General features: G+C 37.8%; 2 protein-coding genes across 6 annotated transcripts; one reads left to right on the top strand and one right to left on the bottom strand.

Annotated features, from left to right (window-relative positions):
• The first annotated feature begins 12,852 nt into the window (after positions 1 to 12,852).
• LOC110894070 (protein SUPPRESSOR OF GENE SILENCING 3) lies at positions 12,853 to 18,784 on the top strand. 4 transcript variants are annotated; one of them, XM_022141241.2, is made up of 6 exons: positions 12,853 to 12,963; positions 14,990 to 15,904; positions 16,599 to 16,893; positions 16,975 to 17,219; positions 17,367 to 17,491; positions 18,413 to 18,784. In XM_022141241.2, the coding sequence occupies exons 2-6, from the start codon at positions 14,990 to 14,992 to the stop codon at positions 18,588 to 18,590; spliced, it is 1,758 nt and encodes a 585-aa protein (XP_021996933.1). In that variant the 5' UTR covers positions 12,853 to 12,963; the 3' UTR covers positions 18,591 to 18,784. The 4 variants fall into 4 exon arrangements, with proteins under 4 accessions (XP_021996933.1, XP_021996936.1, XP_021996934.1 ...); XM_022141244.2 differs by having other exon boundaries at positions 12,898 to 12,997; XM_022141242.2 differs by having other exon boundaries at positions 12,898 to 13,081.
• A 3,496-nt stretch (positions 18,785 to 22,280) lies between these two features.
• LOC110894069 lies at positions 22,281 to 26,635 on the bottom strand. Of its 2 annotated transcripts, none has more exons than XM_022141240.2 (3): positions 26,482 to 26,635; positions 23,710 to 24,661; positions 22,281 to 23,013 (listed from the first exon to the last, which is right to left on the bottom strand). In XM_022141240.2, the coding sequence occupies exons 2-3, from the start codon at positions 24,622 to 24,624 to the stop codon at positions 22,399 to 22,401; spliced, it is 1,530 nt and encodes a 509-aa protein (XP_021996932.1). In that variant the 5' UTR covers positions 24,625 to 24,661; positions 26,482 to 26,635; the 3' UTR covers positions 22,281 to 22,398. The 2 variants fall into 2 exon arrangements, with proteins under 2 accessions (XP_021996932.1, XP_021996930.1); XM_022141238.1 differs by having other exon boundaries at positions 23,710 to 24,641.
• Positions 26,636 to 26,942: the final 307 nt, after the last annotated feature.

Raw genomic sequence — 26,942 nt, 5'->3', positions numbered from 1 at the left:
TAGGTGAAGTCTGGTAACACTCTAAAAAGGCGAACTGGCGAAGTCTGGTAAATTACTCCTCTTATATTATTATTATTATATTATATAATAGAAAATTATCCGTGAATTTCATATGCATCACAAAAACTTGACAATAACATTTTCTCATACACAAATTTCATTTGTTTAGGGCACTAGGGGCGCCTTCGTTGAAGCCATCGGTGAAGTCATTTATCGATGGGCAAATCGTCGCCGACTCCGTTTCGGTGTGCGGTGAAGAGCATGAACGGTGACTAGTCACGAACGGTGACTAGTCACCGAGGAGAGAGGGGGTTAATGGTGGGTTTCACTCTCTTCCAACCAATCACACATTTATTTATTTATTTATTTATTTTAAAGAAAAATATGTTTGGCGGAAGCACCTCTGGTGATTGAGTGAAAAATGGGGAGTGAAGAGAGAAATTGACATGACATAAAGTGATTGGCTAGGTAAAGAGTTTACAACCCCATGTATTTGAGCACACCTTCCACCCTTATATCGTATTACATATGAAAAAATTAACCATGACTCAGCAGTTGACGTCTGCCTCTACAAAAGTAATATTAACTCAAGAGTTAAATGCCATTTTAGTCCTTGTGGTTTCGTCATTTTGTCTGTCTAGTTCAAAGGCTTGAAACGTTGCCATTTTAGTCAATTGCGTTAACTTCATCCATTTTTTTTCTGTTAACGAGAAGCAAGTCAGTCATTTTATATGGCCGAATTGCTCTTCTAGTTAACATAATCTATACTATATAATAAAAGAAACCAACTTTTGGGACACATGTCATTCATTGGAGTCATCTATTTTTTAATTTTCTCATCTCTATCTCTTACTTAATTATAGATAATTAATACTAATTAAAAGATAATTATAAAATTAAATTTAAACAATTCGTATAGGAGATAATATAATCTTTTAAAATATTTATTAGATTTCAAAATTATTTATCTTGACATTAACAAAAGATATACACTAAATATAAATTAATATAATGTAAAGAGTTAAATACCTGTAGGTCCCTTTTCTCGGAGGATCGAGAACAACCTAAACCTTGTTATACTAACCCACTAGCGAGTGCGGAATCCAAGCTAGTAGGCAAACCGGGATGAAGCAAGAACAAACACAAGAACACACAAAGTTCACCGATTAACACCACTGTATTAATACGTATGAAGGTTACGGTTACAAGCACAATGTTTACAAAACCAAAGATGTAAACTCTCAAGTGTGTGTGTGTGTTTTTCAGCAGAATGCTCTCAAGCTCTCTATCTCTTGTCTGTGTGCATCTGTCTAACACTAACACACTGCATGGGTATTTATACCCATACATAGCAGATCTGGTCGAAGGACTCGATAGATGGTCCGAAGGATCATCTATCGATGACAGGGAGCTCGAACGATCAGCATGGACATCGAAGGATCATCCTTCGATGTCTAATGGTTGAACCATGGTCGAACCATATCTTTCGAGCACCTCGAAGGATCAGTTGTATCCTTCGAGTCTATCCTTCGAGACTGACTAACATATCAAACATATGTTAACTGTTGGCCAAGTCAATCCGGAGGATGGTTGACTTGGTCAACTTACAGACTACCAAGGACATCGTTTACATACAGACCGAATACAGACAAAGTACAGACACAAGTGCACCAACAAACTCCCCCTTGGCTGTAGCTTTGTCTTTATCTTCTATAGTTGTAGACTCGTCTCGAACTTCGACGGTCTTTGGTCTTCGAGTTACCAAAACTCTGATGTCCTTTCAAGTCTTCAATGTCGGAGGATCTTCAAAGTCTTCACGTCTTGAAAGCAGAGAGTGTATCAACAAACTACCCGTATCATGTAGGAAGTGTGTTGACAAACTCCCCCTTAACATAAGCTCCCCCTTGAGTTATGCTCGTGAAATACTTTAACTTTATGAAGTGAGATCCTTGTGGTGTTGATGATGGCCAACGGCAACTCGATCATCTTCATCTTTTGAGCGCCTTCTCGTCGTGTCTTCATTCCAAAGCTTGTCATCGACCATGTTCTCCTAGCCTTTAGAATCTGCACATGCAAGAAATCTAAACGCATAATGAGAACAACTGCCTGGAATATAGTATAAACAAATGACACACGAATGACCATGTCACAATCAAACACCGTCCGACAGTTTGAAAGTTTAACAAATTTGTCAATTTTAAGTCTTTAACTTTCAAAACTTGCAAATTTCGATCGTTTATGAAGATTTAGTCAATTCGGTTTTCGTTCAGGTTTCAGGCAACGAAGACTCGAGTTCCAACATCGTACGATCGAAAATAAGGTAGAAGTAAAATCTTTTTGGCTTTTATAAAGTTTATATTAAAACAAGCCTAAAATCTTTTTGGTATTTTTGAAAGTAAAAGACAACAATTTAAAATCCTTTGAGTGTTATCAAACGACATCACCGCTAATGTCGTGCTGATATGCACCAAACGACGAAACTGTTTAAAAGAAATAATAAAAGTTAAGCAGTAAATAAATATATACAGACATTCTTTTTGCGAGTTTCGAGGGTAAGAGAATCATATCAGTGTACGGTCATGCCAAAACACTCTTGTTGTTCAGTTAGTTAACATTAAGATAAGCATCCTATAACAATTATCGGTATTGTTGTCCACTTAAGCTCAACTTATCAGATGTAATCATGTTTAGAGGATACGTTAATGTATGATTTATACTTACCGACCGGTGTTCATCCACATCACGACACATTCCCGTATCAAGGTATGCACGAGAGTTCATCTTACCGGTGATTATACCGATTATCATCTGTTTGACCGTATAAATTGTGAGATACTCACTTATTTTGATTTGAAAACCAAGCCCTTTGTGATATAATCACTTATTGATGAGGAACTTGATTTTCATATGCATGAGGGCTCAGGTGCAAGTCCGTGAACAGGTCAGTACTTCCGTACAGCAGAGAGACGAACTTGACACCCGGATAAATGTGATATTTTATCACTTATTTGTTTTGGACATGTGATTGTTTATCACTTATTGAGGTCGAATGCAGTATGTAAATATGTACACGTATGTATAGTATCATGGAAGATCTAGACTTGCGTCCCCGTTATTTTTCGGTAAAAGATACAACCATGATACCCAGATGATACGCAGCATAAAGACCGAATATCTCAGAACCTCGGCAATCTATCAAACGAAATTTCGGTACTAAGACCATATGCCAATGAATGGTTCCCACCTGGTCTTCAGTCGATTAAGATTTATATCACCCTGCACACTTTAAAATGATTGTGAGCCTACCGATACATCTTATATAGAGCTGCTTATCGTTTTGCATTTAAGGTTTAAAGAGGTTAGGATAGACCACTGATGTACTATCATTTTCTCTTTTACTCGCCAGGAAACTCATTTTTGTTTTTCTATTGTTTTTGTGTTTTTGAAATTTTTCGATGTTTTTGTATTTTCCGATTTTTGGATTTACTCCCCCTAAAATCAATAAACTAAGATAAATTTAAAAACACAAAGATATTTACAAAAATGATTTTCCGATGTTGGTTTACTCTTGCTTGACCTTAATGCCATTTACCAATAATAAGAAGTCAAATCTAGATTTGTCAAAAGCTTTGGTAAATAAGTCGGCACGTTGGTCATCGGTGTGGACCTTAACAACATCGATTAGCCTTTTCTCAAAGCAATCACGTATGAAGTGATATTTGATTTCGATGTGTTTGGTCTTTGAATGCTGCACAGGATTTTTAGTGATATCTAAAGCAGCAGAATTATCAACGTATATAGGAGTAGTTAGGAATTCAAAACCGTAGTCCCGCAATTGTTGCTGGATCCAAAGAACTTGTGAGCAACAACTTGAGGCAGCAATGTATTCAGCTTCGCATGTTGATGTAGCTACACACGTCTGCTTCTTGCACTGCCATGTGACTAGGCGATTTCCTAAAAACTGACATCCAGCCGTTGTGGATTTTCCGTCGATTTTACATCCGCCAAAATCAGAATCACTGAATGCGACTAAGTCAAAGTTATTATCCCTAGGATACCACAGACCGGTGTCGGGGTAAGCCTTCAAATAACGAAAAATCCTTTTGACAGCTGCAAGATGTGAGGCCTTTGGATTAACTTGATATCTGGCAAGTAGGCATGTTGGGTACATTATATCTGGCCTTGATGCTGTGAGGTACATAAGGGATCCGATCATCGCGCGATAGTATGAAGGGCTAACAGGTTCACCCTTCAAGTCAGGAGTAATTCCGTGATTTGTTGGCAATGGGGTACCAATGGGCGTTGCATCGGACATCTGGAACCGGCTCAAGATGTCTCCAACATATTTAGTCTGATGGATGAATATCCCAGACTCCGTTTGTTGCACTTGTAGGCCCAAAAAGAAATTCATTTCCCCCATAGCACTCATCTCGAACTTATCCTGCATGATGCGCTCGAAATTCCTACACAAAACATCATTAGTAGAACCAAAAATAATATCATCAACATATACCTGTACCAGAAGAAGATCTCCATCTTGTTCTTTGATAAAGAGAGTACAATCGATAAGACCTCTTCGAAAACCGTTCTCCAGCAGATATGTAGATAAGGTTGCATACCAAGCTCGTGGCGCTTGATGAAGACCATAGAGAGCTTTGTTGAGCAACCAAACCCTATCAGGATGGACAGGATCTTCAAAACCTGGAGGCTGTTCGACATATACCTCTTCTTCAACCACACCATGTAGAAATGCACTTTTGACGTCCATCTGGTAAACCTTGAATCCTTTGAATGAGGCATAAGCCAGAAAGATCCGAATAGCTTCCAGACGTGCAACTGGTGCATAGACTTCGTTATAGTCGATCCCTTCTATCTGACGAAAACCTTGAACGACTAAACGAGCTTTGTTTCGAATAACCACTCCACGGTCGTCTTTCTTGCATTTGAAGACCCATCGTGTGCCAATCTTCTTGTAATTCTCAGGCTTTTCAACAAGCTTCCAAACACCAAGCTTGTGAAATTGCTGTAATTCTTCTTGCATGGCTTCAACCCAGGCACTGTCTTTCAAAGCGTCTTTCCACGACTTTGGTTCTTCTTGTGACACGTAACACGCGAAGGACCAGTCATTTTGTTGACCAGATTCTCTTATAGCTGAATACAAACCAGCATTCCGGTTGTTTCTCAGCTGATTACGCGTCTGCACACCGCGATTGACATCTCCTATGATATTCTGCTGTGGATGGGTATCGTGAATCCTCATTTCAGGATTATCCGGTACACGAGCATTGATACCCAAATTATTCAGATTAAGATCAACAACCAACTCCACACCAGGAATGTGGGTAGAGGTGGATGCATTCCCTTCAGCAGTATCTATATTCTGCGTATGAGGTGTATCACCAGAGGCACCTTGAACAGGAGCAGCTGGAGCTGAAGATCCTTCGGCTGCATCATGATATTCATCATCTTCAGAAGAGTCATTATAATCAGCAGCATCTTCATAAACCTCATTTTGAACCATATTGTTGACAGACGAAGAAGCTTGAGAATCAACAACAATAGGTCTAACCAATGGCGAGACAGCAGCGTTGTCACTTTCCATCAACATTCGAGCCGCTGTTGATTCTTCGTCAAAGGTTGGCAGATTGAAGGAGTCAAATAGCCCATCATAATCGAACATCCACGGATCACCCGGAGCCCTAACAAGACTCGTGTACCTTTGAACCCTAACTTCGCTCCATAGCTCAATCTTCTTGGTAGCTAGATTCCAAACACGAAAATTCGGAGTAGCATATCCAAGGAAGAAACCCTCGATAGCTCTTGCACCAAACTTTCCATCTGGCTCAATCATAGTACAAGGAGCACCAAACGGTTCAAGGTAAGAAAGATCCGGTTTCCTTCTCTGAAGGAGTTCGAAGCAAGTCTTGCCATGTCTCTTTACTGTAAGAACTCTGTTCAACGTGTAGCATGCAGCCGATACAGCCTCTCCCCAGAATTGAATAGGGAGTTCCGACTCTACTAACATTGTTCTTGCAGTTTCAATAATCGTCCGATTCTTCCTCTCAGCGACACCATTTTGTTGTGGAGTATAACGAGAACTGTACTCATGAAGAATGCCTTTAGAAGTACAAAACTCATCCATAACTTGATTCTTGAATTCAGTTCCATTGTCGCTTCGGATCCTTTTCACTTTCAACGTATAGAGATTCTCCAACATTGTAAGAAGATCCTTGAGGATGCGAGGAGTTTCACTTTTGTGTGCCATAAAAGATACCCAAGAAAATCTAGAGTAGTCATCAGTAACTACTAAACAATAAGCATCACCAAACGTTGTCTTGTGCTTCATAGGTCCAAAAAGGTCCATATGAAGACGTTCGAGAGGCATGCTGACAGTGTTGATTTTCTTCAAAGGGTGAGACTTCTTCGTTTGCTTCCCCTTTTGGCACGAGACACAGATATCTTGTAGATGAAAACTTCTTACAGGCACGCCATTCACAAGATTATTTTTCACCAAATGGTTCATCTTTCTCAAGTGAATGTGTCCCATTCTTCTGTGCCAAGATATAGACTCCTTTTCTGTGGCTTTTGAGACAAAACAAGTAACTTGTGCAGATGTTGTAATCGCCTGGCTCATGTCGAGAATATAAAGATCATTAACTCTCGGAGCCGATAAGAGAATCCATTCTTGTGGAATTTTGAATCCAGGTTTCAGCACATAGCATCCAGCGTCATCAAAAATCACTGAGAACTTTTTATCGCAGATTTGCGACACACTCAGAAGATTGTGATCAATTTGCTTCACATAATTGATCTTATCAAAGCACACGATACCATTGGAGATACTTCCTTCTCCAGTGATGTACCCTCCTTTATCACCCGCAAAGGCAACATACCCTCCTCTTATATTTCTCACGTCATACAGGAGCCGTAAGTCGTCAGTCATGTGCCTGGATGCTCCACTATCAACAATCCAATGACTATTAATAGTTCCTCCTAGAACATCCTGCACATGTCAAGTAAACACATCAGTTGAGAATGGGGACCCAAGCCTTAGTGGTCTTGGGTCGTCCCTTGGCATCACGATACGTAAGCTCTATCTCTTGATGGTTTTCAAGAACAACTTCTCCCCCTGAATTGTCACCCGACTTAGGTAACCAGGTTTGTCTGTGCCTACCAGTTTTTGAAGATTCTGGTTTTACAGGTTGTGACACACTTGGTTCCTTTTGTACTGTTTTGACTTCAGATTTTAAGGCTTTTTCAACAGTTTTAATGTTCTTACGTCGTTGTTTAGTTTCTTGTTCTTTTACAGTTCGTTTATCTTGTTTAGGTGAAACTGACCGACGTTGAGGGTGAACTGTTTCAGGTGGAGTTTTCTCAACAACTTTCTTCTTTGGAGCATTTGGGCAATTTCTGATAATGTGCCCAATTTCTCCACATTTGAAACAAGTTCTCCTTTCAACAGACTTAGGAGAACTTGATCGACTACCAGATGTTGAGCCTGTAGAACCTGAGGTACTTGCTCTTTCATCACACCCGTTTGTGTGTTGGGTGTAATTGTTATCACTGTTTCTTTTCAAAATCTTGACTTGTTGTACAAAATCAGTGTTTGATTTGTTTTCAAAAGTCTCAATTTTATCTGTACCTTTTGATGCTACAAACTTAACATCTTTTCCTTTCTTCACGTAACGAGCTCCTTTTGATTCAACTTTAGCCTTTGGCTTTGGAGCTCGTTGTGGTTGTTTACCCTTAGAAGCAGTCGGTTGTTGAGTGGTTGGAGATTTTTGATTACCAAACTGTTTTCTAACCTCAGCCTTAGGAATTGGATCACATTGTGTTACCACAATTCCCGGAAGTGTTTTTCCCAAAAATTTGTTTGTATTGTCTTCAAAGACTTTGTCAATCAAAGATTTATCTACATTTTTAATTGGAAAAACATGATCTGAGTAGATTTTATTATCTCCAACCAAAGTGTACAACACAGTACTGCTTTTAACAGTAGACACCGCCTTCTTTTCAACCTTGACAGGATCTATCACTTGTTTCTCGACTGATGAAACGGCAGGAGTGTCAGGATCACACAGGATGTGATTCTCAATGGGAATGACAACTCCTTTCATCTCGTTAAGTGAGTTATCCTGTTCACTCACATCCACTTCTGGTTCATCATCCGATGTCTCACAGTCCTCAATGATTGGAGAACTTTGATCCATGGATGTTGATGCTTCTTGTTGCTTTTCGGATGTGTTAGATGAACTGTCCGGTTTGAACCCTAGGCCAGTAGAAAATTCCTCAAAGTTCAAAGGCACACTGGGTTCATACCGAGGCATTTCTTCTTCATCAGGCATCTTGGTATAATTGCTCATCAAAGGAGGTGGACATGCCTTATACCCAACTCCTTTCACGTTCCCTTTCAGTTGTTGAACGTCAATTATGTGATCAAGCACAAATCGGGAGTTAGAATAACTATCCAATTTCTGTTTGATCGTATCATGCTTGCATTGGGCAATGGCTAATTGCTTCTTAGTTTCTTCCACAAGGTTAATGTATTCGTTTATACTTACTTGTTTGTGGTAAACTACTTTGTTAACCTCGGACACATTTTTCTTTAATGTTTCTATTACAGATTTAAATTCTTTTTCATTCCGGGTTAAAGCCATGTTTGCCTCTTGGCATTTTGACAGTTCAATAACCAAATTCTGATTATGACTATGAAGCTTTTCTGATTCAAGCTTCATATCTGCACATGATTTACAAATACTAGGAGCAGGAGGTTCAGAAGTTACCTGACTAGTAGAGGCTGAACCATTTGCCATAAAGGCAGTTTGAAAAGAAAAAGCTCCATCTTCAGAAAATAGCTTTTCCATTTCCGTTGATGTAGCAGCAGCCTTCCTAATCAGAATTGATTTCTGACATTTGAGCTCATCAGCTTCATCCAGAAGATCCTGAATATCTTCACCTTCTTCCTCCTCATCAGGCTCTGAGTGATTATCCCCAGAAACAGAGCCTTCTTCATCCGAACTGCCCGAATAACCAGAACTGTCATCGCTCCCAGAAGATTCTTCTTTTTGAACATGCTCGATGACTTTAGCATACAAGGCAGTTCCACTTCCTTGATCACCTTCACCAAACTGCACTGACCAGTCACATCCTTCATCAGCTTGAACAGCCAAAGCCCAATTGTGATTGGTAGCTCCAGGCTGTCCCTGATTGTTGTTCACTGCCACCATCCTCCGTTCACGGTTTTCTTGTTGGGCATTCACATTAGACTGGTTTCTGAACGGGTTATGATTGCCGTGTTTTGTTGGTCGAGTGCACTCACGTTTAAAGTGCCCTTTCTCGCCACAATTAAAGCACGTGACGGCATTAATATCAAACCCATACTTCGTGTTTTTCTTTCCTTCCAACGAAGTTCTTCCAGTTCGTGCCATGAAATCTTTTGCCCTTCTAACCGCACTAGCAAAAGCCCATTTAATATCCATCAACTCCATTTCTTCCTTGTCGATCTGATCATAATCTTCATTGGTCATGTTGATGTTTCCAAGCTGACCAGCTACCAAACCACAGTAAGCACTGACCATGGTGTTGATAATCTCCATATGTTCTTTAGCAACTTCAATGCTAAGGTGTGAGAGATTTGAGTTGTCGACTCGGATTGTGTGATGACTTTGGGGTTGAGGTTGAGGATTGCTTGTATAGTGAGCTTGCTGTTGTTGTTGTTGAGGTTGTGGCTGTGGCTGTGTTGGAACAGGAATATAGGACCTCGGATCGAATTGAGGTTGTGGTGGAGCAGCTGTTGATTGAGGAAATGGAAAGGAACTCGTATTGGACACAAAAGCAGTTTGAAGCTTCGGTTGCTGAACAGAACTAGAACTAGCTGAAGGACCAAAACCAGGCAAATACATTTCTGTGTTTTGAGGAGCTGGAGCACGCCTTGCTTTCCTAATTTCTTCATCATTTTTATGTTCCAGCTTCTGAATGAACTCATAGATGTTAATCGTTTCTAGAGTTTTAGTATGCTTCAACAGCTCAATAAACGAACTCCATTTTGGGGGTAGGGCGTCAGCAAACCTATTCACCATGTCTTGTTGAGTAGCTGCCACTCCATATGCACACATTTCACTAATCAAATGATAGAAACGTGTGGTCATATCATTTAGAGTCTCGTTTTCTAAAAACTGAAAGGATTCAAACTCTTTCTTCAACAAATCATGCCGAGACTTTCGAGCAGCTGCATTGCCTTCTCCTCTAGCAACTAAGGCATCCCACAATGCTTTCGTGGTCTTGCAATATGAAAACTGATGGTAGATGTCTTTGTTGAGTGCTTGAGTAAGTGTGGCATAGGCCTTTTTCTCCAATTCATAAGCCTTCTTGTCATTTTCAAGCATGTTGGCGTAACCTTCTGAAGTGGATGCTCTGCTTTCAAGACTTTCATTGAATGCATTGACAAAACACATCCAAAGGTCGGTGCTTTGTCCTTGAACATATGTGTGAAAGCGGGTTTTCCATGACGGAAAGTCGTTCATGTGGTTCAGCTTTGGTGGACGATTGTTACTGCCTGTTTCACTCTCACTAATCAGAAGGTTCTGAAGACTTTGACTTTGATTGGATACCAAAGCCCATTGACATGAACTTATTGATTGTTGTTGTTTTGGAATGGCACTCGTCATATATTCAGCCATCGACATCTGTTTCAGATCTGGTTGTGGATCCGTACTCCAATCCCAAGGACTTGTGCAACTCATTTTGATCAAAGATTAACAAATAACCTACACACCACAAACTGTTAACAACAAACAGACAATAATTGAAAGATACAATCTGATCGAAAGATCAAGACTTGTTCGAAGGATCAACAGTGATCGAAAGATTACTGTTGAGTTTCGAGCAAAGTCTTCGAAAGATTCTCAATGAAAGATCCTTATCTTTCGACTGATTATCACGAAAGATTCACAGTTCGAAAGATCTATATCTTTCGAATACTGATCTCGAAAGATTCACAATGAAAGATCCTTATCTTTCGAGATGTATCCTTATCCTTCGGACAACCAACTTTCGAAAAGATTCCAACTACGAAGGATAACCCTTAGACTTCGAAAGACTACTCGAAGGATGCTAATCTTTCGAGCTGTCTCCAATCGAAAGGTGATCTTTCGAAATCGAAAGATATCCTTCGGAAGCTTACTGACACACTGACACGAAAGGACAGGTTGGTATACCAACTTTCGGCAGAAAGGATGTTCTGCCACCAACTTTTTCACCAACTTTTTGACTTTCAAAAAGTTTACCCAAAATGGCAACCTTATCCTCAAGTTCAGTCACCGGAGACAAACCGGAAGTATGGCCGGAAAGTTCAAAGTTTCACAAAAACGATTTTTATGTTACCCAAACCGACCCCGAACACTCCCGATAGGTTTAGTATCCGTTTTTCAGTTTCAAAATGCAAGGAAACTACCAAAAACGAGTGCTAAACCAAGTGTCCAAACACACCAAAGAACTCGAACAAACCGGTTTTAAACAAGGTAAAGAGCGAGGCTCTGATACCACTTGTAGGTCCCTTTTCTCGGAGGATCGAGAACAACCTAAACCTTGTTATACTAACCCACTAGCGAGTGCGGAATCCAAGCTAGTAGGCAAACCGGGATGAAGCAAGAACAAACACAAGAACACACAAAGTTCACCGATTAACACCACTGTATTAATACGTATGAAGGTTACGGTTACAAGCACAATGTTTACAAAACCAAAGATGTAAACTCTCAAGTGTGTGTGTGTGTTTTTCAGCAGAATGCTCTCAAGCTCTCTATCTCTTGTCTGTGTGCATCTGTCTAACACTAACACACTGCATGGGTATTTATACCCATACATAGCAGATCTGGTCGAAGGACTCGATAGATGGTCCGAAGGATCATCTATCGATGACAGGGAGCTCGAACGATCAGCATGGACATCGAAGGATCATCCTTCGATGTCTAATGGTTGAACCATGGTCGAACCATATCTTTCGAGCACCTCGAAGGATCAGTTGTATCCTTCGAGTCTATCCTTCGAGACTGACTAACATATCAAACATATGTTAACTGTTGGCCAAGTCAATCCGGAGGATGGTTGACTTGGTCAACTTACAGACTACCAAGGACATCGTTTACATACAGACCGAATACAGACAAAGTACAGACACAAGTGCACCAACAATACCAATTTAATCCATGTGGTTTGCGTCATTTTGTCAGTTTAGTCCAAAGGTTTTATGATACACAGGGTTTATAAAGATATAATAAGATATAACTTTTTATTGATTGATATGTAAAATTACATATGCTCGACCCATACAATACATGATGTTCTTAAAAATGTAACTTTTTTCATTATTTAATATATAAAATTAAATTATTCAACCCGTACAATACACAGAGTTTTTAAAGATATAACTTTTTATTATTTAATATATAAAATTACATTTATTCAACCCATGTAATAAATGAGATTTTTAAAGATATATTTTTGTTTATTAGGTATATAAAATTACATTTATTCAACCCGTGTAATAAACGAGGTTTTAAAAATATTTTTTTAATTATTTGATATATAAAATTACATTTATTCAACCCGTGTATTACACGGGGTTCTAACCTAGTTACATATAAAATGATCGAATTATTCATTAGATACCAATATAATACGATACCAGTATTCGATACATTTTTTCTAATCCCTAGAGTATAGGTTAAATCTTTGCAAGTGTAAGATTATATAATATCCTGGTCGTAAAAAACTAAAAATGTGGTTATTCAAACTCAAAAAAATATATATAAAAAATAAAAATTTAAACATTGGGGGTGGGATCCCCTACTCGTACGCGTAATATAAGAAAGCGACAATATTACCTCAGACTACACGCTTCTTTTCCTCTTCTTCACTGCTCCAACATCAACTCTCACTGCAATTTCCATTTCAATTTCTCCGGTACCGTACCATCATCCATATCCACTACCACTATGTATTATTATTACTATTTCTCATCGTCAATCTTCACATGTAGCAAACATACACTCGAACTCACCGTTGATTCTGCTTTTTCCTCGTACAATTTTTATCCATTTTCGGTAATTTTTGCGTCCGAAACCCTACCTAGGGTTTCCGTTCGCAAATACACGTTGTATAAACCCTAGGCGTGTTTAGATTTGTTACAACTCGTTCACGATGATGATCTGACGGTTAATTTTGTGTTTCTGTGGTTGATAAGTTGATTTTTGTGTCTAGTCTGTAATGCCGTTTGTAAATCTGTAGTTTGTTCTTCGAGTTGTTGATGAATTGCACTTGTGGTTGGTTGATTGTTGTTTAATATTCTGTTGTGTGTGTTTGAAAAGGTTAAATGGTAGTTTGTATGCTGGTCGCTGTTGTTTAGGGTTTCGGTCACCGGATAAACGTTGTAAAAACTGTAGACAAGGTTAGAAATCGTTCATGACGATGATCTGACTGCTTAATTTTGGTCTGTGTGGTTTGATAAGTTGATATTTTTGTCTGGTCAAAATGAAGTCAATGGACAGAGTAATGCTGTATGTAGATCTGTTGTTTCTCGTCGTATTGTTGATGAATTGCACCACTGATTGGTTGATTAGTGATGGTTGATATAATATTCATGTTGTTTTACAGTTATGTGTTGTATCTATTTGAAATGGTTTAATGGTAGTTCATATGCTAGTCACTGTTGTTTGGGTTTCGGTTACCAATTACACGTCGTATAAACTCTAGATAAGATTTGGAAGTCGTTCATGATGATGATCTGACGGTTGATTTTGGTTTTTGTGGCTGATAACTTGATATTTGTGTGTAGTCAAAGTTAAGTCAATGGAAAGAGTAATGCTGTATGTAAATCTGTTGTTTCTCGTCGCATCGTTGATTACTGCACCTGCAATTGTTATTGGTTGATTATTGATGGTTGATATATTATTCATGTTGTTTTACAGTTATGTATTGTGTCTATATGCTAGTCACCATTTTTTGGTGTAAACCGTAGATAAGGTTAGAACTCTTTCATGATGATGATCTGACGGTTGATTTTGGTTTTTGTGGTTGATAAGTTGATGTTTTTGTCTGGTCAAAATGAAGTCAATGGACAGAGTAATGCTGTATGTAAATCTGTTGTTTCTCGTCATATTGTTGATGTATGGTACTCCTGATTGGTTGATTATTGATGGTTGAAATTATATTCATGTTGTTTTACAGTTATGTGTTGTGTCTATATGCTAGTCACCATTTTTTAGTGTTTCGGTTTCCTAATACACTTTGTATAAATGCTAGATAAGATTAGAACTCGTTCATGACGATGATCTGACGGTTGATTTTGGTTTTTGTGGTTGATAATTTGATATTTGTGTCTAGTCAAAGTCAAGTCAATGGAACGAGTAATTCTGATCTGTAAATCTGCTGTGTCTCGTCATGTTTTTGATGAACTGCACTTGTGATTCGTTGATTATTGATGGTTGATATAATATAATATTCATGTTGTTTTACAGATACATGTTGTGTACTTGTGTCTATTTGAAATGGTTAAATGGTAGTCTACCCTGTATACTAGTCACTGCTGTTTAGGGTTTCGGTTCCCGAATACACATTGTATACACCCTAGATAAGAGTAAAACTCGTTCATGACGATGATCCGACGGTTGATTTTGGGTTTTTTGGTTGATAACTTGATATTTGTGTGTAGTCAAAATTAAGTCAATGGAAAGAGTAATGCTGTATGTAAATCTGTTGTTTCTCATCATGTTGCTGATGTATTGTACCCTTGATTGGTTGATTATTGATGATTAATATAATATTCATGTTGTTTTACAGTTATGTGTTTTGTCTATTCGAAATTGTTATATGGTAGTCTGTATGCTAGTCACCATTGTTTAGGGTTTAAGTTGCACAGAATGTTATTCTTTGGAAGTAATGATAAAACCGTTTAAACATTGAATTTACTTGTTTGTGAAACTTTTTGTAGATGAGTTCTAACAAAGGAGGTGGTCAGTCTAACAAAGGTAAAGCCGTAGCTGGTTCGTCTAACTTTGACATTAATCAGTTGAGCCAATCAGTCCAAGACGTGAACCTGGATTCCAGCCAAGATGGCAGTTGGGAGGTGATCTCCAAAAAGAACAAAAACCGACCAGGAACCGCTGCTGCCACCAAACAATGGGGTCCTCAGACTGCTAAACCGAACGCATGGGGTCAGCCAGATGCCCCAAGAGTAGGTGTGCGGAACAACGCTCCAGTAAGGGCTCCGAATAACGCATGGGGTGCCCAAACAGGCGGCAGAGGTGGATGGAACAACCATAACGTTAACGTAATCCCTCCACCGCTGCAGAGTGGATGGAACTGGAACGCGAGGCAGGCGGGAAATAACGTTCCAAATCGTCAACCTGTTGTGGAACCACAACATGTTGAAGACGATGATGAACATGAGGAAGATGATGATACCGATGACGATGGCGAACTTCTGAGTGATGAGTATGACTCAGATGAAGTCCCCAAAAGTCACGAGGAACGGAAGAAGAACAGGTGGTATGCTGACTTTTTCGGAACTTTGGATACTTTGACTCTCGAACAAATCAACGAACCGACACGCCAGTGGCATTGTCCCGCTTGTCAGAACGGTCCCGGTGCTATTGACTGGTACAAGACTCTGCTGTCGTTAGTGACACATGCGAAAACAAAAGGGTCCAAAAGAGTGAAGATTCATCGGGATCTTGCTGAAATTTTGGAGGAAGAATTGCGTATACGGGGAGCTACGCTTAATCAAGCTGGTGAATCGTATGGACAGTGGATGGGACTGAATGAAGTTGTTAAAGATAAGGAAATCGTTTGGCCACCAATGGTTGTCATCATGAATACACAACTTGAACAGGATGAAAATGATAAGGTATATCATTATTATTGTTAAATGTATGTTTCTTTATCATAGGGTGTGCAAAAAACCGAGTTTACCGACCCATAACTGAATTAACTGACAAAACCGAACCAAATAAAAAAACCGGTGGGTCGGTCAATTGTTTTTCTAAAAACCGAATATAGCGGGTCGGTTATGGTTATCAATGTTTCCATACCCGCCTTAACCGAACCGAACCGACATAGTAAAATCTGTCAGATTTGGACTTTTCATCATTTTTTCAGTATTTGATGTTTTTGGTTGAACGTTTGTTTAATTTTGTGGGTTATATCATATCGTTTTTGTTGAAAGTTTGTTTGAATTTATGAATTATATCATACATTTTGTTTGAATATTCGATAATAATCGGTATTAATATAATAGATTATATGTATTTTTTATGCAATGCAACATAGTAATATATAGAAATGTGTAATAATAATTTATTTAATGGTCACAAATTTTAAGCTTAAAATTTTAGATCAAATAACGCACAATTACAGGGTCAAATTGATGGTTAACCGACCCACTATAACCATCAAAACCAAATAACCGATCGGTTATGGTTATAGGTATTCATTAACCGACATCTCGGTTATGATTACGGTATTGGTCCAAAACCGACCCATGAACACCCCTACTTTATTATCATAAACATGGACTTACTAAAATGAAATCTTACTTTCAGTGGCTTGGAATGGGGAACCAGGAGCTTCTCGACTACTTCGGGTCATATGAAGCAGTGCGGGCTCGTCATTCATACGGGCCGAGAGGCCACAAGGGTATGAGTGTGCTCATCTTTGAGTCCTCGGCCGTCGGATACACCGAGGCTGACCGTCTGAGCAAGCATTTCGAAAGCGAAGGCACAGATCGAGATGCGTGGGATCGCCGCCCGATTCTGTTTTATCCCGGGGGCAAACGAAAGTTATACGGCTACATGGCAACAAAAAGTGATATGGAGATCTTTAACCAGCATTCTCACGGTCTGCATCGTTGTATCTTTTTGTTCTTAATGATTTGAAAATTGAAATGCATTTGACTTTGTTTTTTTTATGTTTATTTAGGGAAAACAAAGCTGAAATATGAGATGGTTTCATATCACGAAAAGGTTGTGAACCAGTTGAAGCAAATGAATGAAGACAACCAACAGTTGCACTGGTATAAGAACAAAGTTGTGAAAGAACAAATGCATTCAAAGGCACTCGAGGAGTCGTATGGACTAGTATCTCAAAGACTGAGGAAAACCGAAGAAGAAAACCGCATTGTGAGGGAGAGAACACAACAATATCATGAACAGAACAAGGAAGAGGTAATGTTTTAAAATTTTTGCTATTATTATTATTATTATTATTATTATTATTATTATTATTATTATTATTATTATTATTATTATTATTATTATTTTTGCGGTTTTGTGTAATTTGAGTTGAATATTTCATGCTGTGGTTTGTGTTAGATGGATTACCAAGAACAATTCTTTAAAGACCAGCTGAAGGTGATTCAAGATGCGAGGGCTGCAAAAGAAGGCCATTTTGATAAGATGCAGCAGGAAAAGCGCAGGACTGTGGATCCTCAGATAGGGTATTGGCACTTGACTTTTGCCTGTTTACAAAAACGTCGTTATTGTTTGATTTATGGTTTTAGTAAACAAAATAGACACGTGCATAGAACATATTTTAACCATTCAATATACTTGGGCGTCTCGTAGGGCTGCAAACGAACCGAACAAACACGAACTAGACCTTGTTCGTGTTCATTTGTTCAGGAAATATATGTGTTCACGAACTGTTCATGAACACTTACCGAACGAGATTCTATGTTCATGTTCGACTGTTCGTTCGTTAAGGAAATGAACATGTTCATGTTTGTTTGCTAATTTTAGGTAACGAACGCTCATGAACACAAACTAATGTTCATGAACACAAATAGAAACAAACAAACACAATACATATATATTGATACTTGTTAAATATCTTAATTGTCGGAATTTTGAAGTTTTTAACTAAAATTTATATCTAATGAACTATTGAACATAAACAAACACGTTACCGAACGTTTACGAACATAAATGAGTGAACACGACCTTTGTTCATGTTTGTTCGTTTAACTAGACGAACGAAATTTCTTGTTCGTGTTCCTTCATTTATTAAACAAACGAACACAAACAAACAACCCGCTGAACGGTTCATGAACTGTTCGTTGAGCGTTCGGTTCGTTTGCATCCCTAGGCGTCTGTCTTTTAGCTGTATAACATTTTTACTGTTAACATAGCGAATTTTTTGGATGAAAAGATTTATGCATTAGCAATACACCTTAAGCGACTTTCACCCATTTGACACATTTTTTATTTAAGCTATTATTTTTCAATTTAACCCGTCAGGGGTAAAACATTAAAACATATCCCAGATCGTCCTGTTGATCAGTAAACGGGTCGAGGCCACCTAAGAATGCTAGTTATCGTAAAATGTTGTCAACATTTACTGGTGATTGTTAACTTTGTAGGGATTTGAAGCTTGAAGAAATGAAGGAATTTGAGGAAGAAAGGGAGAAACTGATGAAACAGCATGAAGAGAAGATAGCTGAAATGAAGAGCAGGCATTGGAAGGAACAGCTTGAGATAGAGAATGGGTTTGACGCCGAGTTGGCTCAGTTGATGAGCAAGTACATTCCCGAACCATGAGTTGCTGCCGGAGAAATCGAGTTGATCGATGGATAAGTATTACTAAGACTTATAACCCTTTTCCATATATTTAGACTTGAAATGCAGTTTAGACTTTATTGCTGCCAGTATTATGATGTTGTGGTTATTCACAACTTTAATGAAAGAACATCAAGATTGATGGTTGGGGTTTATCATTATATTTGGTTGATTTACAGTAGCTCCTGCTAAAAACCAGGTTTGAGAATCAGTATTTGTCAAAATATTGTTATTTGAAACAAAAAGTTTCTTTTACTAGTTAGACCGAGTGTGTGGTTCCACACCCAGGGGGGGTGAAGAATCCTACTCAGCCGTGACGTGTCACCACTATTGCAGGATTGGGCGTGGAGCGCAGGGCGTTAGCCTAGTCACGCTCGAAAGGGCGTAGGAAGGCATCATGGCCGTCCCTGAAGGTGGGCAGAGAGGACCACCGGTCAGGGCCCAATATTTCGAAGGGCACGTAATTTTTTTAAAAACTCCGATGTGTATATGTAAAAATAAACAAATTAATAGGGTATAACCATACAAACAGCAACGTAGGCCCACTTACAAAACTATTTTTATGGTTTAGATTAGTTATTAGCCCATTGGCATTAGGTTTAGACCTTTAGTGAGCCAAATATTCAAAAGACTAAGGGCACGTTTTTTGAGCTTGAACAGGGTAAATGAATTATCAGGCCGACCCTGGAAGGCATGAAGGGGACGTGTGTGATTTGGCTCGAACGTGCCCTCGGTGTGGTTCCATACCACATGGTTTTAGTAGATGAAGACATCGAATAGATAAATAATATCGAGTCGTGTAACGAATTGATGTCACATGCATATCAAGAGAGTAATAATCACACATAAAATCACATGATAAGATTATAATGTAGATAACATTCTTCTAGAAGTCATCATGAAGACATGGGATTCTAAAAGACGAGAAGTCTACATGAAGTATGTGCCGAACTAAATAAAGAATTATGTATTTATGTATATGGGTGCCTCTTGCGTGTATATGCATGTATGTATGTGTATATGCTTGTGTGTTAGTGTGTATATGTTTATTTGCATGTAAAATTGTGTGTATGTAGGGTTGTAAATGAGTCGAGTTTGCCTAAACTCGAGCTTAGCTTGTTTAACTTATGAAAACTCGAGATGAACTTGTTTCAATCTCTGTTTCAAAAGCTCGAGTTTAGTTTGGCTTGTTTATTATTTATTAATTTATTTATACACATATATTTACAATTATATATAACACGAAATATATTAGTTAGTTACTTTTAACACATTTTATATAAGGGTGGAAGGAGTGTTCCTTAAATTGGGAGTGGTAAACTTTTCTCTTAACCAATAATATTATCTCATGTCAACTCCCACTCCACTCCTCATTTTACACTCAATCATTAAGGGTGCTCAAATACACGGAGAGTGGTAAACAATTTAAAAAAAATTGTGATTGGCTGGAAGGGGTTGGGGCCCACCATTAACCTCCTCTCCCTCCCGCCTCTCTTCTCTTCCCCACTCGGTGACTACTCACCATTTTTGTCCCTCACCATTCACCGAGTTTGGTCACCGAAGGGTTGCGGCACCTTGCCGCGCGGTAAACTTAAGTCACCGAAGGGTTCCCCGAACCCACTCCTTCCACCCTTATAATACTAACTATTGTTATTATGCAAGTATTTTTTTTAAATGCTAAATAAAATGATATAAATAACTGGCTCATATAAGCTCGCAAGCATATACAAGCTTGATAAATGAAGTCTGAGCTCAATTATTATTAAACAAGCTTAGTTTTAGGCTTAAGGTTGTTTAAGCCATGCTCGATTTAAGCTTATAGCGAATCAATCACAAGTATAGCGCAATGTAAAATTCGCATATGGATTTCAATATGAACGTGTGATATACTGATATTTAAATTTTGCTGGAACCTTATCTTTGGATTTTTAGTGTTTCTTTTTTCAGGTAATCATTAATTAAAGGGGTATTGGATTTTAATAATCCAAAGTTTCACTAATTCGCCGGTAATAATCCCAACTTCAAAAATTGCCTACAACAGTCCCAACTTGTAAGATTTTGGCCACCAATGATCCTTGTCTAACTGGGTTATAACCTTGTTGGGCTGGTTACCTGCAACTTATTCCAGCGACCCGTTTTACCCCTGAAACCACCAAACGAGACCACCACTAATCATCTCCGACCTCCTGTAATCTTCTCCGCTTCTCAAAAGTTTAAAATTTCCACCATCTACGCAACTCCGGTGACCTACGACTTATTCCGACGACCTTCTTTACGCCTGAAACCACCAAGGAGACCACAACTTGTCATCTCCAACCTCTAGTGACCTTCTCTGCCGCTCAAAACTTCAAAAAACTAACTGGGTTATAACCCAGTTAGACATGGATCATTGGTGGCCAAAATCTTACAAGTTGGGACTGTTGTAGGCAATTTTTGAAGTTGGGATTATTACCGGCCAATCAGTGAAACTTAGGATTATTAAAATCCAATACCTCTTAATTAAAAGACTTTAAAGTACGAATGATTAAATTGTTAATATGGGCGCTTTCGCTAATCTTTTTCTTTTGAGTTAACCTTTTCATGCAAACTGCAAAGCAATTCAAATAGACGGGTTACTGTAGTGAGTCTCGGGGTTAATATTAAACAAATATTTTGGATTTACCCCTTATTGTTTGGGTCAAGGCCGACGCCGCTCCACTATTCCGAGGGCCACATAAATTTTAAATATTTGTTTTCTATTGCTGTTCCTTTTGTTTATTCGCTGATCTTTTTATATATTTGTTATTTTTTACTTTATAAATAACAAATAATATGTTTATTTTTTATTTTTTTTATGTTAAGTTTATATCAAACCAGAAATTTTAATTTTAGGTTCCTTAAACATAGGAGATAAAAGCTTTCTAAAGGAATTATATTTGGTTCTCCTTTAATCTGTTTTTTTTTAACTTTCTAAAGCTAATTATATTTGGCTCTCCTTTAATCTTTTTTTTTTCTTTTTTAACAGTTAACGTGGTTATTGCTGTGTTATAGAAAGCCAAAACAGTAAAAAAAAATATGTGTCGTTTTGGGGTTTAGGATTTGAGTATTGCGTGGTTGAGTCGTCTCTCACGAAAGCCCATTTAGTTTTAGCCTAACTATTGTCATATTATTGGTTTTTATATATAAATAAATTCAAATGTGCCCATTATTTTCGACTCGCACAAGGCTTTCGATTACACTCGAATTCTCATAGACGACCCTGGTTTGAGTATTCATCATATGATTGTGTATATATATCATTATATCCAACATGTGTAACTCCATTCATGATTTGAAACTTGGATCTATTTGAATTATAAAATTTTGTAAAAGCTTCTATATATTAATTTTATGAATAAAAATATTGGGACTGTTTTTGTAAATAAACTTATTTATATTAGATATATTATTTATTAATTATTAAATTAATTAAACTAGTATACATATGTAACACAAATACTATAAAATATAAAATTACCGATTTCCCCATAGCAATGACTTTTATCAGTCGTTATTTTAACGAGAAGGGCAATTCGGATAGATCGTTGTCTATTATACAAAACATATTTCGTAACACATTTAAATATTTCCGTAATTAGTTCTGAACAAATCAAGGGTAAACTTGCAAATTTAGAATTTTTTTTTTTAAAATTAAATTCCAACAATATGTGATACTTCTAAACATTCAAAACTTCATATTGATATACCAAGAGAATGCAACTTATAAATGTAATAATAAACGTTTCATATAAAAAGATAAACTATAACTTGCTCACCTGCCATCATCACTGCCATATGAATCCTGTGTTTTTTCTCTTTGTTGTGATGACTCTTTGACTGTTTCCTCTGTCGTTGACTTTTTCGACCCGTTTTCATCACTTGTGGATGATTCTTTCACAGTTACATTCCCAGGTGATTTCTTTGCATCTTCTTGATCACTACTAGCTAACTGTTTGCTTTTGTCTTCATCAACTGATTTCTTGGTCTCTTGTTCATCACTAACGGATAATCGTTTCATTTCTTCGCTCACAGAGTTTGATGACTCATCTTTGACTTTTTCTCCTTTTGGTGATGTTGCTGTATCTTCTTTGGCTGTTGATTGTTTACCGTCTTCTTCATGTACATTGTCGATTATGACAGGTTTTTCAGTTGACGGTTTTGTTTCAATGGCTGACTGTGATCCTTGGTTGTCTTCCTTTTTCTTTGGCGGGTCAACGCCATCTTTGACTACTGATGGCTCGGTTTTTGTAGGTGATTCCTTTTTATCGCCGTCAACGTGAGGTTTGGTTTTGACGTCTAGTGGCCCGAGCTTTGCTTCGGCATCCTTGATTAAAAATGTCAACGCTCTTGTATCGCGTGCTCGTGCCAACTTCTCTACATTTGACAGCTGTCACGAACAGAAATTTAGATGTCTTTTCGTTGATGTTTGACTAACGGGGTGTTTAGATGTGCGTTTTAAAATTGATTAAGTGATACTGGTTTAGTCATAATTAGTTGTATAAAACGCGATATAGTAAATAGCGTTTGGATGTGCTTCAAATAATCAACAGACGTAGGGCTGCAAATGAACCGAACGTTCGTTTGTTAAGGAAATATATGTGTTCATGAACACTTATTGAACGGGATTTTCGTGTTCGTTCATTAAGGACATGAATGTGTTCATGTTCGTTTGTTAATATTAGGTAACAAACGCAAATGAATGTTCATGAACACAAACAAACACAAATACACTGGATACTCATTAAATATTTTATTTGTTAGAATTTTGAAGTATTTAAATAAATACACAAAAATTAAAAACACTAACACAAACAAACATAAATGAACACGTTACCCAACGTTTACGAACATAAATGAACGAATGCAACCTCTGTTCATGTTCGTACATTTAATTAAACGAATAGAGTTTCTTGTTCGTGTTCATTCATATATTAAACGAACGAACACAAACGAACTTCCCGCCGAACAATTCACGAACTGTTCACTGAACGTTCGGTTCGTTTGCAGCTCTAAGCAGACGTTTTAAACGTTTGAAAAATTCTAATTATCTGAGAAACCAAGACACAAAAAAAAAAAAACTCACTTTTAGAATTTGTTCCACCCTGTGTTTAAGATCTTCATCACTGGCGTCTTTATGAGCAGCCTTAATAATATAAAGCAAATGCGAAGAAAGCTCATCGGCATTATGTTGTTGAACATTGCACCGCGGTATATTAGAACTGCATCCCACCGTATAAAACGCACAGTTTACAAGCTTCATCGGACAAACCGTCACACAGTGTCGATCCATTTCACGCCTCATAACAAAATCCGAACACTTTTGTTCACACGGAAGCACCATAAAAGGACAAACAGCTTCATGATTTTCCTTTTGAGCCGCACAGTATCTAGTCGTACATCCTTCATTCGTGCAATCCATAGGTCTAAACATGCATTCCGATCTATGCTTCACGAGTTCCTCCTCAGAGCTGCATACCATATTACAATGAAACGAATTCTTATAGTCGACGTTTTTAAGCAACATTGACGCGACAAATTCCCGTCGAGCTAACAACCAGAAACCGTTGATTTCCATTTCTTGTACGAAATCATCGATTCTATCTTCTCTTCTGTCGGTCAAAACCCATTCAGAAACCCGACTAAACATGTTCCGTTTAGAAGATGTGAAATCATCGATGAGATTTATAACAATATCATAAGGGTGTTCGGATAATTCTAACATAGAGGCGTTTTCCGATAGTAAGAATTCGGCAACGTAAGTCTCGCTTCTTTGTGTTAGATAATCAGTCATGTCTTTTCGCATATCAACGGCTACTGAACCGGCGCTTGTGAAGAGGCCACCTGTCGTGTTGTCGACGCATGCTGAGGCTAACCCGGGGAGGAGTTCTTGGGCTATTTTGTAGATGACTTCGGTGTCACAGAGTCCGCAGTCGTAGCTTTTAGTCTGTTCGGTTTTCTCGGATTTGGTTTCCACTTCAGCTGCTACAGGTGGGTCCATAATCGGTTCAAGTTATCCTGAAAAAAGGTTTTGCAAACTGAAAAAAGAATTCAGTATTTATAAGACACAAGTTTCCGCATATTAGAGAAGTCTAATATGTCCTATGTTGTCAAAGACGCAAGGCGCAGGCGAGGCACATCGGCCTCGTGCATGCCCGCACGAATGCAGCTCCGAAAACCCAGGCCCGCGTGAGGCACGTTTCGTTTTTAATGGTCATTTGTGCTGTTTTACCTTTTTCCCTGCGCCTCAACAACGTTTTTTTGCGCCTAGGCGCGCGCTTTTTGCGCCTCAGCACCGTTTTTTAAAAAAAAGCCCATTTTTGCGCCTAGGCTACCTCCAGGCGCTGTAGATGCGCCTCGCTGCGCCCGAGCGCCTAGGCGCACGCTTTTCGCGCTTTTGACAACATAGAATATATCATTCAGGAATGACATGATTTATATAATTTTGTGGACCAAAAGTGTTACTACTAACAATATGCACTAGATAGAAAAGTAAATTTAGCTTGAAGATTTACCAGCAATGTAACAAAGTAGAAACTACTGCAATTTCATTGTGCAACATGAATATATGTAGCATGAAGATTAGCAGAATGTGTGCACAAATAGAAAGTATTGCAATTTTAGTTTGTAGAAGAAAGCTACTAAGGTCCAATATAGGCATATTGCAGTTTCAATATACCAAAGAAACCACACATATAAGGGAGGGTTCTAGACAGAACACAAATTTTTACGTGAACATTAAGAACAAAATAAACCAATTAGTTTTTCAAAATTATTTTTTTAAGGTATAAGAAAATTGTTAAAATGCAATGTTTATTCATCTCGTTTGAAATATAAAAAAGAGTAAATTTCTTTTTTAGTCCCTGCGTTAGTTTTGGTGGTTTTAACTACTTGAGTCCAAATTAATTTTTTTAACTATTTTTTAACTATATGTGTACGTGATTTTTCAACCTGTAACTATTTGAGACCAGTTGACTAACTCTATTTGGACTCAAATTGTTGCAATTGTTAGTCAGTTAGACTCAAATAGTTACAAATTGAAAAATCAGGTACTCAGATACTTGATTTTGGACTCAAATAGTTAAACCACCAAAACTCAGGACTCAAAACGGAATTTACTCTTTAAAAAAATTAACAACATTTGTTTATTTCTAGAAGCTATACATCAACATGTGCAAGTCATGTATAGGTAAACGTTTAAAAGTTAAAAAGAAAAAAAAAATGAACAAACTAGTTTAATGATTTTTTTTTACATAAATGACATTAAAAAGTACAATCCTTAAAAAATATGAACCATTAATTAAAAAAAAAAAAAAAAAACTAAACAATTTACGTTTGTTCTTTTTGTTCTCGCAATAATTTACTATTAACATTCTACTTCATCATCAAATATACAAACCTAAAATACTTAAAAACAACAATTATAGAGCCAAATTGTGACCACCTCAACACATTAACTACTCACATATCACAAGCAATAAATGCAAATTCAGCTTCACAAACATCCTATCACGTTCAATCAAACCTAAATTTCTAAATAAGGAAACCTAATTCAATCACTAATTAATCACTCAAACAAAATCAAAATCAAAATTCAATTTCGTTCGAATTTCATATTTCAAAATCTCATAATAATAGTTTAATAATCGAACCTGAGTTAGATCTAGTAAACCTAATTCATAAATCGAACAATTCAATCATCGACAACACACACAGTAACGCAAATGCAGATTATAAACAGATTAAATTACCGATTGGAAGAACAACAATTCACGAACTCGTGATCTGTTTCCCTGCGATGAAAGGAATAAAAGAAGATTTGTGAAGAGAGAGAGAGAGAGAGAGAGAGAATTGATACCTGTAATTATAATTTCAGGAAGACGTGATCGCCATTAACGTGATATGAGATTTGAAATTGAAGAAGCAAAAGGACAGCAGAATTTGGGGAGAGTTGTCATTTATATGAATCTGGCGCTTAATTGATGTATCTGACTGCTTCTTTTTGTTTTACATTTGGCACCTTCTTATTTGTTATTATGACGAATATACCTTCTATACTCTAAACAAAACAAAACAAAGCTGAGCCTGAGCTCGTATAGGTTAGGGCTCGGTTCTCGGATTCTACTAGTAGTTTTATTTTTTAAACCATCACTAGTGCTCTCGTGGTGGTCACGTGTATTTAAGTTCCATCTATAGTGGGTCAGGGTGAGTTTTCCTCTCTAGGTCTCAGGTTCGAGTCTGGGTGATAGGGATTTCTCATTAAGGGGTTTAAATTGGGGACCTATTATGCGAGGGGGCTATCTGGCGCCGACCCGATTA

The sequence above is a fragment of the Helianthus annuus genome, chromosome 12 (genome assembly GCF_002127325.2).
Source record: "Helianthus annuus cultivar XRQ/B chromosome 12, HanXRQr2.0-SUNRISE, whole genome shotgun sequence".
NCBI lineage: Eukaryota > Viridiplantae > Streptophyta > Magnoliopsida > Asterales > Asteraceae > Helianthus > Helianthus annuus.
The sequence above is the reverse complement of the archived record's forward strand: the minus strand, read 5'-3'. Positions and strand labels throughout refer to the sequence as shown.

Bases quoted from the DNA above. Each gene is read 5' to 3' on its own strand.
- LOC110894070 (XM_022141243.2), top strand. From the start codon at position 12,996: ATGTATTATTATTACTATTTCTCATCGTCAATCTTCACATGTAGCAAA. The intron at 16,894-16,974 runs GTCTGCATCGTT...ATGTTTATTTAG, and splicing joins CTTTAACCAGCATTCTCACG to GGAAAACAAAGCTGAAATAT. The intron at 17,220-17,366 runs GTAATGTTTTAA...GGTTTGTGTTAG, and splicing joins ATGAACAGAACAAGGAAGAG to ATGGATTACCAAGAACAATT.
- LOC110894069 (XM_022141240.2), bottom strand. From the start codon at position 24,624: ATGGACCCACCTGTAGCAGCTGAAGTGGAAACCAAATCCGAGAAAACC. The intron at 23,014-23,709 runs GTGAGTTTTTTT...TGTTCGTGACAG, and splicing joins GGGTGGAACAAATTCTAAAA to CTGTCAAATGTAGAGAAGTT.